Source organism: Pimephales promelas, chromosome 10 (assembly GCF_988280905.1).
Source record: "Pimephales promelas chromosome 10, fPimPro1.hap1.1, whole genome shotgun sequence".
Lineage (NCBI taxonomy): Eukaryota > Metazoa > Chordata > Actinopteri > Cypriniformes > Leuciscidae > Pimephales > Pimephales promelas.
The window spans coordinates 29,583,838-29,601,601 of record NC_142778.1 but is presented as its reverse complement, the minus strand read 5'-3'; the positions used below and the strand labels follow the sequence as shown (position 1 = coordinate 29,601,601).

The following is a 17,764-nucleotide window of genomic DNA, read 5'->3' as shown; positions in this document are numbered from 1 at the left end:
GCTGAGGATAAATGAACATGTGGGCACTAATTAAGAGACATGCTAGATTCATAAAGATGTTACAGGAATGACAGCACAGATGAAACATCTGTTCTGACAAATAGAAACTTCATCTAAATGTGAGCTTGTGCTATCACAATCACTCTTTGTATGAGGACCTCTGCATTGAGAGTTCAATTCTCTCCAGCGCTAGATTGATGCATGAAACATGTTCTTTACAGGTGTGTACAGCCTGATTTTATACAGCACTATTTAGCGAACAAGAGAGTCCCAGAGAACTTCTTGTGAGAGGAACTACAGCAGGATCAGGATCCAGGATCAGGACAGCTGCAACATTTTGTTTGATTGAATGGATGAATAATTCAATTACCTCATTCATAAAGAAAGCGTTTTTTAAATGAATCCGTTGAATAATGACTCACAAATAACAACAGTTGTTTCGTTCCTGAATGAACCAATTGGTTGAACAATTGAATGACTCACTTATAATAAAGACAGCCCCTCCATTCGAATATATAAATTCATCTACTATATAGGCAAAAACAGTATAAAATAGAAACAGTAGGTGAAAAGTACCCGGATACCCAACTATGTCTGCCGAGATTCTAAGGTTAGCATCCGATAGACACTTTACAATCACCTTATGCCACTGGAAAGTTGTTGTTAATGGCAGTGACACAAGACAAAATTAAAGTCTAAATTGTCCAGATTTAATTCATATTACACACATGTGTAACACACACACATACTTTGTTCCTTATCAAATGTGATACCTAATGTACAGACTTATGGAATGCCAAAGCTGACTTAATTAAAAATAAATAAATACATAAATAAAATAAATATACGAAGAAATGTAAAAAAAGCAAAATTACATAAATAAATATACAAGGAAATGTTAAAAAAGTACAAATAAATGAGTATTTATACTTTTATTTCCTTATTTATGTATATTTGTATTTTTTCACACATTTATTTATTTATTAATAGATTTATTCATTTATTTCCACATTAATTTATGTTTTTATGTCTAGATTTATTTATTTTCACATTTATTTATTTATACATTTATTTATTTCCACATTTATTTATTTATACATTTATTTATTTCAAGATTTCTTTCTCCGTATGCTAATGAGGGGGCCGTGTTTTAACTCAGACATCAGCAATTGAGCTCAGAGTGACAGTGACACCTTGTGGTGTGTGACCAAACGAAACGCAAGAGGTGTGTGGCAATATCACATTTTAAGTTGTGTATATCACCCTAACTGTATGTATATAGGGTTAACACACATAGTACACATGAACAGAAACTGCACTTTGACGGATCTGATAGCAGACATGAAAGCGCATGAAAGCGCATGAAAGTATCCACTATTAATAACAATGTAAACGCGGTGGATACGTCTGATAGCTTGCCTTGGGTTTATTGTTGGTGAGACTCGCACACCAGCGCAGAACGCGGAGAGTAAACCAGCCCACATTTCACTGACTCCTACGCAAGAATATTGATCAATGAGTTTGAAACGCGACTCAATACGCGGTTTACATTCGCGTTTTTCGTATGCATAACAGCCGTACAATTATACATAAATAAGGAAATAAAAGTATAACTTCTCATTTATTTGTACTTTTTTTCATTTCTTCGTATATTTATTTATTTTTAATTAAGTCAGCTTTGGCATTCCATACAGACTGACAATCCAGAAAGTGCAAACGTCAAGCATAGCGAATCTAGCGATACAAACAATACAAATTCCCCATGTTAAAGACATTATATCAATGCAACCTATAAGATTCGAGGACCAGAACTAACTGTTGTATAAATATAATTTACCTCTGCTCGGGTGCGGTAGTTTTCCAGTTGGCGGAGACGTGAGGCCTGCAGACTCTCCTTTAAATGGCCCAGTTTGGCACGTTTCAGCAGAGACATGGCAATAATTTGTGCCGCCCATTTGGGCCTGAGTTGGAGCAGGTAGGCGGTACGGGCAGAGTAACGCCTCCAGCAGGTCTGGATGCACACAGCCGCTGTCTGATGCCCCCCGTTGCCTTTGTAGCGCTGGCCGGGCCGACAGATCAGATCCCATACCTCATCCCTGTTCTCCAACACCGAGAGTAGCTTCTCCACATGGGCGCACCGGCCCCTGCTGCCTCTCCAGGTGAGCTCACCGCTCTGCGCGCAAGCTGCCAGTCGCTCCCCGCACACCCGCGCCAATGGCACTGCAAAGTCTAGTAGCATCCGCTGCAGCTGGTCCAGAGCCTCCACAATTGCAACCCAGCACAGACAGTACTGCTTTTTAAACCTACAGTAGTCAGGAGCATCCGGGTCAATCTGGCCCTCAACTATGGTGAAAGGATATTTGCTGACAGCAGCTTGCACTGGAATGCTCTAAGAAGAAAGAAATACGGTAACACTTTACTTGAAGGGGTGTGTGCATAAGACTGACATGACACCTTCATAACCATGACATGACATTTGTCTTGAATATGAAGTAGGATTTATGCATGTTTATGACAACTGTCATTAAGTGTCTTTCGCTCAATGATGACATTTTTAATGCAAATATGACATTGTTTGAGATGACATCTTGACATAAACCATAACATCATAACCTGTCAGTGTTATTGTCATGATAACATTATGTTAAACTGTCATGTGGTTGGCCATTATAACTGTGTCATGAATATTTTTCGTGACCTCAACTACAGTGGTACTAATTGAATTTGTCATTAAAATGATATAATGGCTTCATGACAGTAAATATAAAACCACCCACCTGACAGTTTAATGTAATGTTAACCCATAAAGCTAGGTGGTTTTTTAAGTTTGATAATTAATCTGCTATGTCATGTTTATGACAGGTTGAGTTTTCTTAGTAATGTCAAGTTGTCATGACAAAGACACTGACAGGTATTGGTTTTATGACAAGGTGTCATAACAAAGACATCTCAAACAATGTCATATTTGCATTAAAAATGTCATTACTGAGCGAATGACACTTAATGACATTTGTCACAAACATGCATAAAACTTCCTTCATATTCATGATTATGAAGGTGTCATGTTAGTCTTATGCACACCCCTTCAAGTAAAGTGTTACCAGAAAAACATATTATATAAAGGCAAATGGTTATTGCAGTTAATAAATAAAGGTTTAAGAAAACTAGAAATGTGTCTCAATTTGCGTACTTATGTCGTTTTGTCGTATAAATAGTGTGCGTAGTGCATTCACACTAAAAATTCCAAAAAGAAAAAGTGCACTTCAAATACCCGGATGATGCACGCAATTAACCAGGGAAAAAAGTGTGGAATGTTGAATGACAATTAATGACACTTAATGCGTCTCAACTGGCTATCAGACTCTGATGAATGACAAAATAACCTTGTAGAATTCATACACTAGACTAGGTTGAGTACATAGTGCATAGTATAAGTGCACAATGTATTATATGTCATTTGGGACACAACTTTTGTCTGTAACCAATGAAATCCATTAACTGAATAGAAAGCTTATTTTTACAAATCCAAAAGGCCACTGGCTTGCAGAGGGTGACCATTTCAAATTATTGCCCATATCTACCCTGAAGCTATTCCTGACACATTTAACATTACATCAGGGGTAAAGGGTCACTTTAAACAGAAAAGGAAAATTGATTATCAATCAGTAAGCTTTCATGACCAGATTGCATGTTTAGTATGTGTTCACGGGCAAAATACAACATAAAATAACAGTCCTTTTGAGAAACAAATGATTATTAGAAACAGAAGACACATAGTGGGAATGGAAAATGAGCATTTTGGCAACTCAGTGAGCAGAGGACACTATATATCCTTGTCATAAATAACTGTATGCACCTTGGTATAAATAAATAATACCTGCAGGTTAAGTGGGGTGAGTCGGGCTAAAGTATGAGTCAGTATTCTGTTGTCAGAGCTTGCAGAAGCAGCTGAAGGAGGGGGAGTTCGCATGTTCCTGGATGTTGGACTCTCGCATGATGATCTTCCAAGAGCCATTCTGTCTCTGCTCACATCCATCTCCCGTTTACAAGACTTTTCTGACTCATCTATTAAACAGATAAGAAGTACATACCACAGTCATATCAAAGACTGTATGAAGTATAAAAAGTATAACAGATATATTAAAAGGAAGAAACAATATATGTAATATTTATTTAGTTATTTGATTGAAGCAGACAATTTTCAAATATTTTAATTAATATATATATATATATATATACATACACACACACATGTACAGTGTTCTTTAAAAAGTAACTAATTGCATTACTTAGTTACTTTTTATGAAAAGAAATGTGTTGCGTAACTTGTGCGTTACTAGTTTTTCTCACCTGGGCTGGGCATGCTTGTTTGTTTTTTAATAACTAAAAAAGTCCCATCCTTTTGGCAAATTTAAAGGCCCTTTCACACCTAAAGTTAAATGAATAAGCCTCAGGTTGAATGAAATGCAAATTCACGCCTGCACAGTAGAGGACACAGCTCTAACAAACCTTTCAGCTGCGAATAAGAAAGTTCAACACTCTGGCTGCGCCTGAAATTGCATACTCTCTTGATTATTTTGAATAAGTAATTACTTCACAACCGCTAAAAAAGTGTGTTCTATGTAGTATGAATGTAATCCGGACATACATTTGCCATGTTGTCATTGTTATCTGACACCTGACTATGATGTGATCTACCAGCGTCAGTTACTGTACGTTGCTTCACTGCCATTCATAAATCCTCTCCTATGGCCTCATGGGATAGTGAAGTCCATCGGATGCACACTTCAGAATCTCACCAGATGAAGTAAGTAGGTCATCCGGGTACTTTTTGCCTACTCATTTATGAGTACTGTGAATTCATACATGCTTGTTTTATCACATACTGTTTATCGCCTACTAGCAGGGAAGTATGCGATTTCGACTTCCTTTAACAATTAAACGGTCTTTTTCCTTATTAGTATCTGGTGGAATTGGTCGGATGATCAAAAGTAAGCAGCAAGGACATTGATTAATAAAGTGAGATTAAATGCATAAAGTATATTTGTGTCATTTAACATTTAATTACAACAGGTTTGCGTAACATTACGAGTTTCCATTTCACTGTTTTTATTGATTATACTGAACCTGTTTTTGTGTAAGTGAGATGAGTAAATAATGCATGCTCACAACTACAATAACTACTGTATAATATTCGCACAACGGATTTGAAAAACAAAGTAACTTGCGTTACTAATTTGAAAAAGTAATCTATATTTTGCTGTAAATTTATAAGTAATGCACTTTACTATTTACATGAAAAAGGGAATCTGATTATGTTAAGTTACTTGCAATGTATTACCCCCAACATTGTGTATATTTCAAAAAGTACTAAATGCATGACTAACACTTAAAACAAGATATCACAGATATCAAATCAAATGTTAATCAAAAAAATTTTTTTTTTGTCCCCCAATGAATTCAGTTTACTCTCCATATGAATGTAGATTGAATCCAATACACAAAAAAGCTGATTTTTTGGATACATCCAAGTTGACCTTCAAACTTTAAATGTAGGCCGCAAGCAAGTGTGTAATGACATTATGGAAATAGACTGACCCGTCTTACTTTGGCCACTGTCCTCTCTCTGGAGCACATGGACAGCTTTGGGCAGTGGTGGAGTTTGCACTGAAGAGAGGTCATCTGCAGAGGGTTGCAGCGCTGAAATGACAAACCAAGTCTCATTAAAATCTGCAGAGACGATCCGTACACAAAATATTTCAGGGTTTTATTGTGACTGCAACACATTACTCATGAAAAAAAGAGCACAAACAAACAAATCTAGGCATATATACGACAATTCGAAAGTTTGGGTTCAGTAAGATTTTTTCAGCAAGGCCATATTAAATTTATCAAAAGTGACAGTTAAGTGATTTTTACATGTTACAAAAAAAGTCAAACAAATTTCAAATAAATGCAGTTCTTTTAAACTTTTATTCATTAAAGAATCCTGAAAAGAAAAACATCTAGGTTTGAACAACAAATTAGCGTATTAGAATGATTAATAAAGTAGTGAAAGTAATGGAATTTCTTTTTAAAATATATTAAAATAGAAAACTCTTTTTTTTTATTCTAATAATAATTCACAATATTACTGTTTTTACTTTTAATCAAATAAATGTAGCTTTGGTGAGCTTAGAAAGACCTCTTTCATAAACCTATAAAAATCTTTACTGACTCAGAACTTTATACCTGCATTGGTGTGCTCACATTCGGGTAGAGATTTAGTATGCAGTTGTTTAGGCAGACCTCCATGTGTTGCAGCAAAATTCCCTAATGCGGGACCAGTGACCACTCTCTGAGTCCCAACCTAGAATAACCAGCACATTTCCATTACATAAATACACACTATACTCTTTCAAACCATTGTGATTTACCTTAGCTGGAATATAGTTATTTTTAAAGAGCTACTTTAACCAGAAAATCTGTTATGGTTAATTTCACTGTGCTTTAAATTCATAATTTAAGATATTCATATATTTGTATATTCAAGCTTGTTGCGTTACTATCAATCAAGACAAACATGGTCACCATTCACTTTAATCAACAGGGTAAATGGTAACAGAATTATCATTTTTGGGTGAATTAACCCTATAAGCTTTGATGAACTAGCAAGGAGAAGTAATGGGAATGTCTGCAAAAGGCAATAAAACATTGTCCAAATATGGAGGAATTGCTGAGCCTCGAATGATAGCTCTGTGGTCGAAGGTCAGAGGTATTGAAAGTGACAGAACAAAGGGTATTAACCTACTGCCCCGTCTCACTGGGCCAAAAAGACCTGCCTGCAGGCTCTAAAGCCACCATTCACCCATACTAGAAGAAGAGAGAGGGAACATACTTCGCTCAGTGACTTGCTCATGGAGAATGCTATTAGCTTCGGGTCACTGATCAGGGTTTTCCCTCCAAACAAAACTTTGTTGTAAAAGGCTGAGAGACGACTATCCATTAATCAGGCTGGTGGCAGCTTGTAGATGTCAAGAAATATGGTTTCTCTTTCTCTCTGTTCCGCTGGCTGTTGCGAATCACAAGTGCGTGCACATTTGCGAGAGAGAGCGCGGTGATGTTGTGTGATTACAACCAACAGATTTTCTGCATTCATTAAAATAAAGCTGGAGCTAAAATACAGGCAGTTAATGACATTGTAAACTGGCCAATAAGCCCCTTCCCTGAAGCAATCAATCAAAAGCTGGCAATGCTTTCTGGATACTTTGAGAGCGGCTCGCTTTATTTGCCTCGCACCTTCTCTCAAGTGAACAGCTGTTTGAAATCTTCTAGAATTAAATTCCATCAGAGCAATGCCTAAAATGCTCATACCTCCTCATTATCATATATTAGTTCCTAAATCAAATGAAAGCCGCGCTCCACGTTCCACAATAAAATGGATGTACTGCGATGCGACAAGTAGGATTTTCGCAATAGTCATAAAGCGACTAATATAATTCACCATTAATTTTTACAATCATTTTGATAAAAAACAAGCACCAAAAGTCACAAATTACTCCCGAAGACACATGATGTCACAAAACGCCCAATAAAAACGTGTTATCTACCGACAATTTACAGCCTTTTAAAAGCAAGATAAACTTTTTTGGGTTAACGACGAGTAGGACGTGCATTAATCATAGCACACAAAACATCAAAGAACAAGGTCGGTCACTTCTTCGTTGCCGAAAAAACATATAATGGAGAGCACACTGTGAGTTTGTCAAGTTGTGGGCACATGCCAGACACAGCCCTTCTGTACTCTCCTCATCCTGCTGTTCTGGATTCTCCCCCTGATGTTCTCTGGCCTGTCTGTTGTCACACCACTGAGCTCTCTGACAAACCACGAGCACCAGCCAGGTGTTTGGAGTGGTTTTGAGGCTTGCAGCTGTTTAAGTGGTACAAGGGGACATTTGTTTTTTAAAAAAAGCCCCAAACAGTGGGAGCTCCTTTGGAGACTCAGCGGAGAACTAGCCGACAGCATAGAGGTATTGACGCAGCAGGCAGAGAGCCAGCGAGTGCCAGTTGGGTAAGCCATGGCTGTCTTATTGGCATGCGGGAACAGGTACCAGTGCCTGTCCTGAGACAGCTGTAAAGCAGCAGCCCATACAACTGCAATCAGGCGGTGGCCGTCCTCAGAAGAATGCTGATGTGCCGCAATCTGCGTCTGTCTGCTTTCGGCAGCCAAGTCTCATACCTTCTTCTCAACAACATGACAGCCTCCTCACGAGTGACAGGCAGAGGATGCAGGAGATAGAGGAAGAATCACGGCGGAAAGCAGAAGGGGGGAGGAAACAGAGCACCAAAACAAATGGTGACCTTTCGAAAGATTAATTTGTTTACCAACAGACAGATTTGGCTGTCACTGCCAAACCAGGTGACCTTCAAATCCGCATCTCCTATTTGAAAGCAAAGTGACTGGAGTCATCTATTATTACACGCCAGTCACACTCACATCATTTCTTTTCGCGAGGCTCGTGTGACAGACGCTGGTGTTAAGGCAACAGTCAACGCTGGCCATCATATAATCAACACTATAAGTCTTAATCATAAAAAATGCTGGATTCTAATGCAGCCACACATGTAAAATAAAGGAATGAGAACATAGTGTTAAAGGAGTAGTTCACTTTAAAAAAAACTTTTGCTGATAATTTACTCACCCACATGTCATCCAAGATGTCCACGTCTTTATTTCTTCAGTTGAAAAGAAATTAAGGTTTTTGATGAAAACATTCCAGGATTTTCTCCATCTTATGGACTTCATTGGGAACCAAACGGTTCAAGGTCCAAATGAGAGTTTCAGTGCAGCTTCAAAGGGCTTTAAACGACACCAGACGATGAATGAGGGTCTTATCTAGGACCCTTCGAGTCATGACTCGAAAAAAGATTTGTTCATTTTGATGAACGAGTTTGAACAGGAGAGTCACGAACGCGCATCACAGAACAGCAAGGCGAGCATTTGTGCTTATAAAACTAAAACTTTTTTATTTATTTTTGAAATGACAGATCGTTTCGCTAGATAAGACCCTTATTCATCGTCTGGTGTCGTTTTTAGCCCTTTGAAGCTGCACTGAAACTTTCATTTGGACCTTGAACCGTTTGGTTCCCAATGAAGTCCATTAAATGGAAAAAATCCTGTAATGTTTTCATCAAAAACCTTCATTTCTTTTCGACTGAAGAAAGAAAGACATGGACATCTGGGATGACATTGGGGTGAGTAAATTATCAGCAAAAGGTTTTTTTTAAGTGAACTACTCCTTTAAAGGGATAGTTCACACAAAACTCTCACTCTCATGTCATTCCTTGTCAATCTTCTGTGGAACATAACAGAACATCTTCTGAGAAATGTCTGAGTGTTTTTTTTTCTTCTGTACAATGTCAATGGTCACACAAACCAATATTCTTCAAAGTATCTTCTTTTGTGTTCCGCAGAAGAAAAAATAAAGTCATACAGGTTTGGAACAACATGACATGAAAGTGAGAAAATGATGACAGAATTTTCTTTTTTGGATGAACTGTCACTTTAATAGACCTTTTTAAATAATAATAAAAAAGAATAGAATCATTCCTGTCCAAATCTTACACTGGCCGCGTTTCTCTTGTGCAGGTGAGGAAACTGAATCCCATAATTTTGTTGCATGAGCTCCTTGTTCTTTGGGTGGCAAGGGTTATTGAGGAGACGCATCATAAATGCTGACTTGTGCTGTGTGGGAGATAGAAATATAGAGTATATAAAATACAGATTTTTTTTTTTTTGGCTTAACAAATGTCATGAATAAGTGTAAAGATGGAAACCTTTTCCCCAGGTGATGGTCCAGAAATCTGGATTTTCTGAGGGCGTGCATTAGGCATTGCCTCGTATGTTGGTTGCCTAGAAAAATGTTAGACAGATATTTTAGAGTTCATACAATTTTACATTATGCAATTGAAATACTGTAAATTCGTATAAAAGTTTTTTAAAATACCATTTAAAAGGTTTGGCAGGGGCAATCTTCTTTTCAGGGTCTTCAATACAAGGTAGAGTCAAAACCTGATTATGGATAGTTTTCAGATAATGCTCTGCATGCCTCTATGAATCAATAAACACATGTCATATTTACACACAGTACATTATTCTTCATGCAACACAAAGTTTCGTCATGAAACTCTATCGGGCTATTTCACAGGGTTTGGCCAGGATTTGGCCTAAGTACAATTAGAGAATTTAAATGGCTTTTAGTAATGTGCATCTTGAGACGCACATTGAGTAAAGATCATGTTCCATGAAGATATTTTGTAGATTTCCTACCATAAATACATAAAACCGTTATTTTTGTGAGTGAATGCAGCACAATCGCGAACATTAATGGACAACTTTAAAGTCGATTTTCTCAATGTTTCGATTATTTGGCACCCTCCGATTTCAGATGTTCAAATAGTTGGCAACAGCTTTGGTCTCTCAGTTTTTAAATCTCTATTATTATTATTATTATTATTATCATTATCCTGTCCTATTCTATTATATCCTAACAAACCGTAGCAGATCTATTCCACCAAGACCAAACAACACAAACAATGCCACATCCATTACCATGCCAATCTCTCCAAGAGATGTCATAACAGAACCACATTAAACATATTTGTATGTTTTATTGCATGAATCTTACGAGCCAGCTACTGCGAGATGACCTAAATAGATTTCAATTTGGTTACAATAATAAAAAGGTTATTAATTTATTATTTTGTAATTTATTTTGCAATTTTATAAACTCCCCACTCTTTGCACTCTTTAGGATATACAGACAGACCTCAACTATACAGACATATTATTCTAGTTAATTCGTAAAGTCGTGATTTATTTACCCTTATTCCATTTTCTGTCCTGCTAATGGCTGTATCCAGAGCTTGAATGTCCAGAACTCCCCCGTTCTGTTGCACAGTCATTCGAACAAGATTCTTTTTTAGTTGTCTCAAATCATCCTGCACCTAACACACGAGAAAAATTATAGTATAGTCTTACTAACGTAACTATGTCATATTCAATTATTATATAATGTAACGTTAACCAGCATAGCTTTATATTTAACAGTATATTAACACTTAAACAGCTGTCAGCCTTCTTGTTTACATTAAGTTACCTGTACTAAAATATGCCCAACTTCATCCTTATTGTTAAGCACGTCGGCCATTTCTCAACTAAATAACTCTTTTGGGTTTTCAAGACACATTTAAGTAACGTTAACGTTACAAGTCGTAATATTTTTCTGAACAAAGCTCTGGCCGTAACTATGGCAACAACGCTCCGTGAGAAACACGGGCAGGAATTATTATTTTTTATTATCGGTTCATTATTAAGTAGGCTACTATATATTACCGTCTGTTTCTAAAGCTATTCATTGAAAAGCAGCTTTGCTATATCTCTTAAAGTAAACTAAATATTATTGCACACACAACGCGCGCAGACACGGAAGTAAGTTGAGGTTAGAGGTGAAAGGTTTTCTGGAGGAGGTTGACAGCTGTTGCTAACGTGCTAACTTTCATTTGGAGCTGTTTTTAAGTGTCTAAACGCATAAAATGGCAGATGATCAAGGAGATGAAGTATTTACTCTGCCGTCTATCTTAGTCACAAGCTGTGATTCCAGCTTTAAAGAAGAGGAGCTCATTAGACGTGAGTACAAGGGGGACATTTATCCTAGAGTCGTTAGCCTTGCAGCTATGCTAACGTTAGCTGTCAACAAGAAACATCCAGCGTAGTGTCACCTAATTGCAAACGCGATAATAACAGTTTGATTATCAATTGCATTAAATGTATTGTGCATTAATGTATTGTGTAACCATAGCATAAAGCAGTATTTTTTGTAAAGATTTCCCAACTGTCATCTTAGAATCTATTATCTGGCTCGTCTTTGCTCGTGTCATGTAACATGCAGTGTTTCATTAAAGTCAAATTGCTTTCTTTACACGTTTGTCTGTCATATTGGTTTTCTACAAATACCTTGATCTTAGACTATTGATACAATGTGATATAACGGGACAATATGTGTAAATAATCATTTCTGGTATTTACTAATATTATCGATACAGTGATGCACTATAACACGTGTGCAATATATTGCATGACACAAATATGATATGTTCACACTGTCAAATCCTTTAAAATTGGGTGATTAAGGTGTATTCTTGTCTAATATATATGTATTCTAATTCTATCTATCTATCTATCTATCTATCTATCTATCTATCATGTATAAGTTAGTGCTTACGTTTAGTACAGCAAAAAAAATTTATTTCTAAGAATTAACTGATTCTTATCTTTTTTGTTTAGTTTTTTTTGTCCAGCAGGCGGCAGTGTTAGGCTTCATTTTTTCCTTTATGACTTATTTTAGTGGTTGTTTTCACTGCCAGTGTTTTTATTTTATATTATTAATTTCAAATACACACTCGGCCAATAACAATTTTGTCTATATTTATTCCAGAGATCTTGGGCTCAGAATCACTGCCACAAGCTACCAAAATAGAGGAAAGAGTTTCTTGGTTTCCATGGACAATTAACAACAAATACTACACAGCAGAAGTCAATCTATGTGTTGTTTCAAGTAAATTTGACATGAATGCAGAGGTTGCCCGGTCTATGCAAGCATTCATCGTTTATTTTGACAGCAAAACTGTGAGTGATGGACATCTGGACACATTGATCATTTGACAATTTCGTCATTTTATGCATGTGCCCTTGATTCAACTCTTTATGTATTTCAGAAAGACGCCCTTAACAATGTCAACTCTTGGTTATCAGTAGTGGAGGAACTGGCTCCAGAAGTGCTGATACTAGTTTGTGACCATGTGTGTGACAGCGGTGAGTATGTGTTTGGTATCTTTCATCATTCAGTAGTTTGTTTTGCTAAGTTTGGGTGTGAATATACCGTTGCAGGTGTTAGCAGACAGGAAGCCCAGCAATGGTGTCTGGCTCACGCATTTGAATTAGTAGAGCTCAACCCTGAAGATCTACCCGATGAAGATGGTGAGAGAGAAGACATAGTGAAGCCTTGATTATGCACACAAAAATGGTTTTGTTTAGTCTTTTTTTTTTATATATATCCTGTAGATGATTTCCCAGAGTCCACAGGAATAAAAAGAATCCTGCAAGCCCTCAATGCCAACGTGTGGTCTAGTGTCGAGATGAAAGATGGTGAGATTGTGCTGCCCTAATGCCAAAATGTACAATGTCAAGTCACCCTTATTTTGTATAGCACATCATACAACAGAAATTGTTTCAAAGCAGCTTCACAGTAAACAGGAAGCAACCAAATTTAGGATGCAAACTTCATCAAAGCAGCTCACATTATTCAGCTCAATAACTGTATAAAGATAATTCATTATGAAATATCAACAAACCACATTCACAGGTTCATTCTAAGCAACGTTAATTACCTTTTCTTTTGATGATCATTTATTCCCCTCAGTACATAATCAGGGATTTGGGCTAATGAGCAGCCTAGTGGCCTCGCGTCACAACAACCCACGGCCCAGTCAAGAGACACTGGTTAGTCTTTTCTCATTTTCTACTATTTAAAATATGTAAATGAACATTATTTAGCTTTGTCTGTGTATGTTAGAGTCTTAAAGGGATAGTTCACCCAAAACCCAAAATTATGTCATTGTTTACTCACCCCCAAGTTGTTCCAAACCTGAATGAATGAATTTCTTCTGCTGATGAATGTCGGTAACCAAACAGTTGACGGTAAAAATCGATGAAAATACTATGGATGTCAATGGGGTCATTACATTCTTCAAAGTATCTTCTACAGGTTTGGAACAACTTGAGGGTAAGTAAATGATGACAGAATGTTCATTTGTGGGTGAACTATCTGTTATCTAGTTGTAACTGGCTGTTTTTCTCCCTGTTATTAGTCCTCTCATTCCCCATCCAACAGTACAGATGAAGGCACTGAGAGCCAGAGAGCTGAGAATAACCAGAATAATGCAGTGGACACAGTAGTTGGTATGTAATTTTGCTAATGGCAATATAGTTATAGTCATTTTGAAGGTTAAGTAATGGTAAGTACAAATGGAACAAGCTATTTTTATATATATATTTAAATGTACTTTTGTTCAGTGTTTAATAATATATTTGCCAATCTCCCACAGATCCGATGATTGACATTGATATCCAAGAGCTGGCTAATCTAACAGCTGGCGATGCAGATGTGGAGAATTTTGAACGACTCTTTACTAAATTGAAAGAGATGAAAGGTTAAAAGGACTTATTGATACACTACTGTTCAAAAGTTTGGGATCAGGAAGATTTTGAATGAAGTCTTTTATGCGTGCCAAGGCTGCAATTATTTGATCAAAAATACAGTAAAACAGCAATATTGAGAAATATTATTAAAGTAGTTCACTTTAAAAAAAAAAAATGTTGCTGATTATTTACTCACCCCCATGTCATCCAAAATGTCCATGTCTGTCTTTCTTCAGTCTAAAAGAAATTAAGGTTTTTTATTATTATTATTATTGTCAATGTTGTAATTTCTTAACAATTTAATTTGTCCTTGTGAAAAAAAGTATTAATTTCTTTAAAAAAAAACTTGCTGATCTCAAACTGTGTGTATATACATATACATATATGTATTTGCATATGTTAAATTGAAACATTAAATTCAATTGAATGCGTTTTTTTACAAATAGTATTCACTATTCTTACATTTCTTGTAGACAAGGCCTCTTCATTGCCACATGAACAGAGGAAAGTGCACGCAGAGAAGGTAGTGTTCTCTAATTAACACTAATGTTAATACTTTTTCAAATCCAAATCTTGAACTAACAATAGATTTTCCCTCAATCAGGTTGCTAAAGCATTCTGGATGGCTATTGGTGGAGACCAGGATGAGATTGAGGGCCTGTCATCAGGGGAGGAGAGTTAATGCCCGAGTTACTCTTAACCAGCTTCCACTGTTGATACTCATCCAACCCTTCGAACCCCGTCATCCCAAAACTGCTCAGCCCAGTCCTGTCTTGTCCCGCCCGAAAAATTAAGATCCGGCAAGAGGAACATGAGGAGCTAAAACAGCAACTGAGATTTTCTGCTGTTACTATAATATAAACATCCAACTCCTCAGTCAGGCAGTACAGTGTCATTATGGGCTTTTGGCTTTAAACATTGTAATCTCAGAGCCATTGAATGGGTTGCAGGGGGCAAGATTGTTATCTTGTATGCTCTCTGCTTCAGTGCAAGCAACATACGAGGATGAAGCCTATGGTTCTGTCAATAGTTGTAAATCATATGACAGATGAGCTGACAAATGGATTATTTTTAAACTTATTTTTCCTTGTGTACTTGATACAAGTCACAATTACGGACTATGCTTGAGCATGTCATTAGCTCTTCATCAATTAAAATAATAATCTGTCGAATCAATTTAGATGTTCTTTTCTTTTGTTGAAAAATAGAATTTTACGTGAAATAAAACAACTCTTTACAAAAGAAGCAAAGGCAGTGCAAAAACCGATGCTCTTAAAACATTTTATTATTAAAACGTACATAAAAGTCAATATAACAGGGAAGTCTTTGTGAGTGTACGTTACAGAAAAGCAAAAGGGGAAATTCAGGGAAAACAAGAATTAAGCACCAGTTTAAGAATATGAATTGATTAACTGACGCTATTAGACAAAGAATGTATTTGCTTCCAAATAAAGAGTGCAAAGAAAATAAATGGGTTATAAGGAATATTCCAGCATAAATGACAAATATAAATAATATCACCAGTCCATTGTGTGCTTTGGCCAATGAAGAGCTGGCAAGATTCAGAGCAAAAGACACAGCTTAGGGGAATTAAACACAAGCATCAGTTGTTCCATGAAATATCCATTTGATTTTCAAAATCAAGCAAAGATTGTCAAGATTTTCATGAACAATGATTCAGTGCTTATTACTTGGGAAACCAGAATAAAATGAGAAACGCTTACGGACTGATTTCTGACCATGCATCGAGTTGGATGTTAAATGTCAATATTAACAAATTCAGGGATTAAATAACCTGAAAAGCAAAGTGTACAAATAAAAATCTAGCCATTTACACTATTCTCTTGTGAAATCAATCTATATGTAAAAATACAAGCTTTCCAAGAGCTGCCAGCAGTACTTGCCCTCCATTTTAAGCCTCTAAATACGAGCTTTTTTTTTTTTGACCCTCTCAAGAAATCACTGTAAAATGGTGTAGTATGTAGAGAAAATAAATGCTGTTATTTGTTAGATGACTTCATTAGCTCAAAAATCTGAGTCTAACACACTCTTTCATGCACAAATCATACACAGAAGTGAATCGATGAAAGGACAATGAAATCAAGTGAATGTTTGAAAGAGAAATGTGATGAATAACGGTGTGGTCACTTTTACCACTGTTTGGCAAATGTTTGCCTGCAAAATCCAGTCATTTTGATATGAAATACACACGATTGGGAATTCGCGATACATTTCCCTAACGTTAACCTACTTGGTTCGCCCGTGAAAGTGACTTCTGTGTGAGCAGTGCTTCATACATTTACATTTGTCAGACATTTTATCCCAATCTTTCCATACAATGGACCAGTGAAATCTTGCTAACATTTTTACCCCCAAATTTTTTGCACAAATTTCGCTAATGTGACCACACCTTAAAGGGATAGCACTAGTTCACTTTGAAATTATTTTTTGATAGGTTTTAGCTTACCTCGCAGGGGTGCCCAATCCTGCTCCTGGCGATCGACTGTCCTGCACAGTTCATCTCAAACCCTAATCAAACACACCTGAAGTAGCCAATTAAGGTCTTTAGGATCACATTCAGGTGTGTTTGATTGGGGTTGGAGATGAACTGTGCAGGACAGTCGATCGCCAGGAGCAGGATTGGGCACCCCTGCCTCAAGGGCATCCAAAATGTAGGTGTCTTTGTTTCCACAGTATTTTCAATTTTGACATTTTTCGGTCAAACCGGTGTTGTCTGTCAGTCATATAACAATGCAGGTTTAGTGGGTCCACCTCAGAGCATGCACAGAGAGAAGTCCAAATTAAACATGATTTAATGACTCGAGAATATAAGTACACACTGATGGCCTAGACACGAAACGAGCGGTTTGTGTGAGAAAACGAACAGTATTTATATAGTTTTACCTCTTTTTAACAGCCGTCGAACTGATCTGAATCAGATGCCTGTCCAACTGAACCGAACTGAACCGTTTCCAGACGTTACGCCGGAAGTGATCTCTCGCGCGTCAACATCACGCATTGTTTACACGGAGATTTCGGAAGACACTAAACATATTTATTTAGATATACGGGTAATCGCAATGGAAGACGATTTCGATATATCTAAATATGTATTTATCTAAATATGTATTTAGATATATATCTAAATATCTAAAATATCTAAACAACGATTTGACCGAAAAATGTCAAAATTGAAAATACTGTTGTGGAAAAAAGACACCTACATCTTGGATGCCCTTGAGGTAACGTTAAGCCAAAACGTCAAAAATTAATTCCAAAGTGAACTATCACTTTAAGGGTGTCCATTTTTCTTCAAATCCATGTATGACAGTGATGACCTGCAGGTGTGGGTGATAAATACTTTACAATACTCTAGGGCAGCAGTGAAAATATACTTTCGCAATCGCCATTCGGTTTATTATGCAAAAATACTTTTTACAAAAATGTCTTTGCTGAGCAAAATTCAAATGGTAACCAAGTTCAAGAAATATGGCACTATTTGCATTTGTCGTTGACAAATTTCCA

General features: G+C 36.8%; 2 protein-coding genes across 5 annotated transcripts in view; one reads left to right on the top strand and one right to left on the bottom strand.

Moving 5' to 3' along the window:
• Positions 1-17,317, bottom strand: part of iqch (IQ motif containing H) — a 34,887-nt gene extending 17,570 nt beyond the window's left edge. The window contains exons 1-10 of one of the 4 annotated variants that reach the window (XM_089116430.1): positions 16,707-17,317; positions 14,436-14,476; positions 10,864-10,986; positions 9,987-10,090; positions 9,817-9,892; positions 9,605-9,724; positions 6,232-6,349; positions 5,599-5,700; positions 3,878-4,065; positions 1,838-2,389 (exon numbers count right to left, since the gene is read on the bottom strand). In XM_089116430.1, the coding sequence (XP_088972556.1) occupies positions 1,838-2,389; positions 3,878-4,065; positions 5,599-5,700; positions 6,232-6,349; positions 9,605-9,724; positions 9,817-9,892; positions 9,987-10,090; positions 10,864-10,986; positions 14,436-14,459 (1,407 nt within the window). In that variant the 5' untranslated portion in view covers positions 14,460-14,476; positions 16,707-17,317. Of the gene's footprint in view, positions 1-1,837; positions 2,390-3,877; positions 4,066-5,598; positions 5,701-6,231; positions 6,350-9,604; positions 9,725-9,816; positions 9,893-9,986; positions 10,091-10,863; positions 10,987-11,138; positions 11,454-14,435; positions 14,477-16,706 lie in introns of those variants that run through there. The other 3 variants (XM_089116431.1, XM_039684063.2, XM_039684064.2) reach the window with 3 other exon arrangements.
• On the top strand, positions 11,465-16,328 carry aagab (alpha and gamma adaptin binding protein). The gene is made up of 10 exons (XM_039684069.2): positions 11,465-11,668; positions 12,477-12,667; positions 12,757-12,853; positions 12,929-13,018; positions 13,103-13,186; positions 13,461-13,540; positions 13,909-13,999; positions 14,146-14,250; positions 14,713-14,762; positions 14,844-16,328. The coding sequence occupies exons 1-10, from the start codon at positions 11,575-11,577 to the stop codon at positions 14,919-14,921; spliced, it is 960 nt and encodes a 319-aa protein (XP_039540003.1). The 5' UTR covers positions 11,465-11,574; the 3' UTR covers positions 14,922-16,328.
• Positions 17,318-17,764: the final 447 nt, after the last annotated feature.

Excerpts from the sequence above, each read along its gene's own strand:
- aagab (XM_039684069.2), top strand. The coding sequence starts at position 11,575 with ATGGCAGATGATCAAGGAGATGAAGTATTTACTCTGCCGTCTATCTTA. Across the intron at positions 14,251-14,712 it reads TAAATTGAAAGAGATGAAAG|ACAAGGCCTCTTCATTGCCA; the intron begins GTTAAAAGGACT and ends CATTTCTTGTAG. Across the intron at positions 14,763-14,843 it reads GGAAAGTGCACGCAGAGAAG|GTTGCTAAAGCATTCTGGAT; the intron begins GTAGTGTTCTCT and ends TCCCTCAATCAG.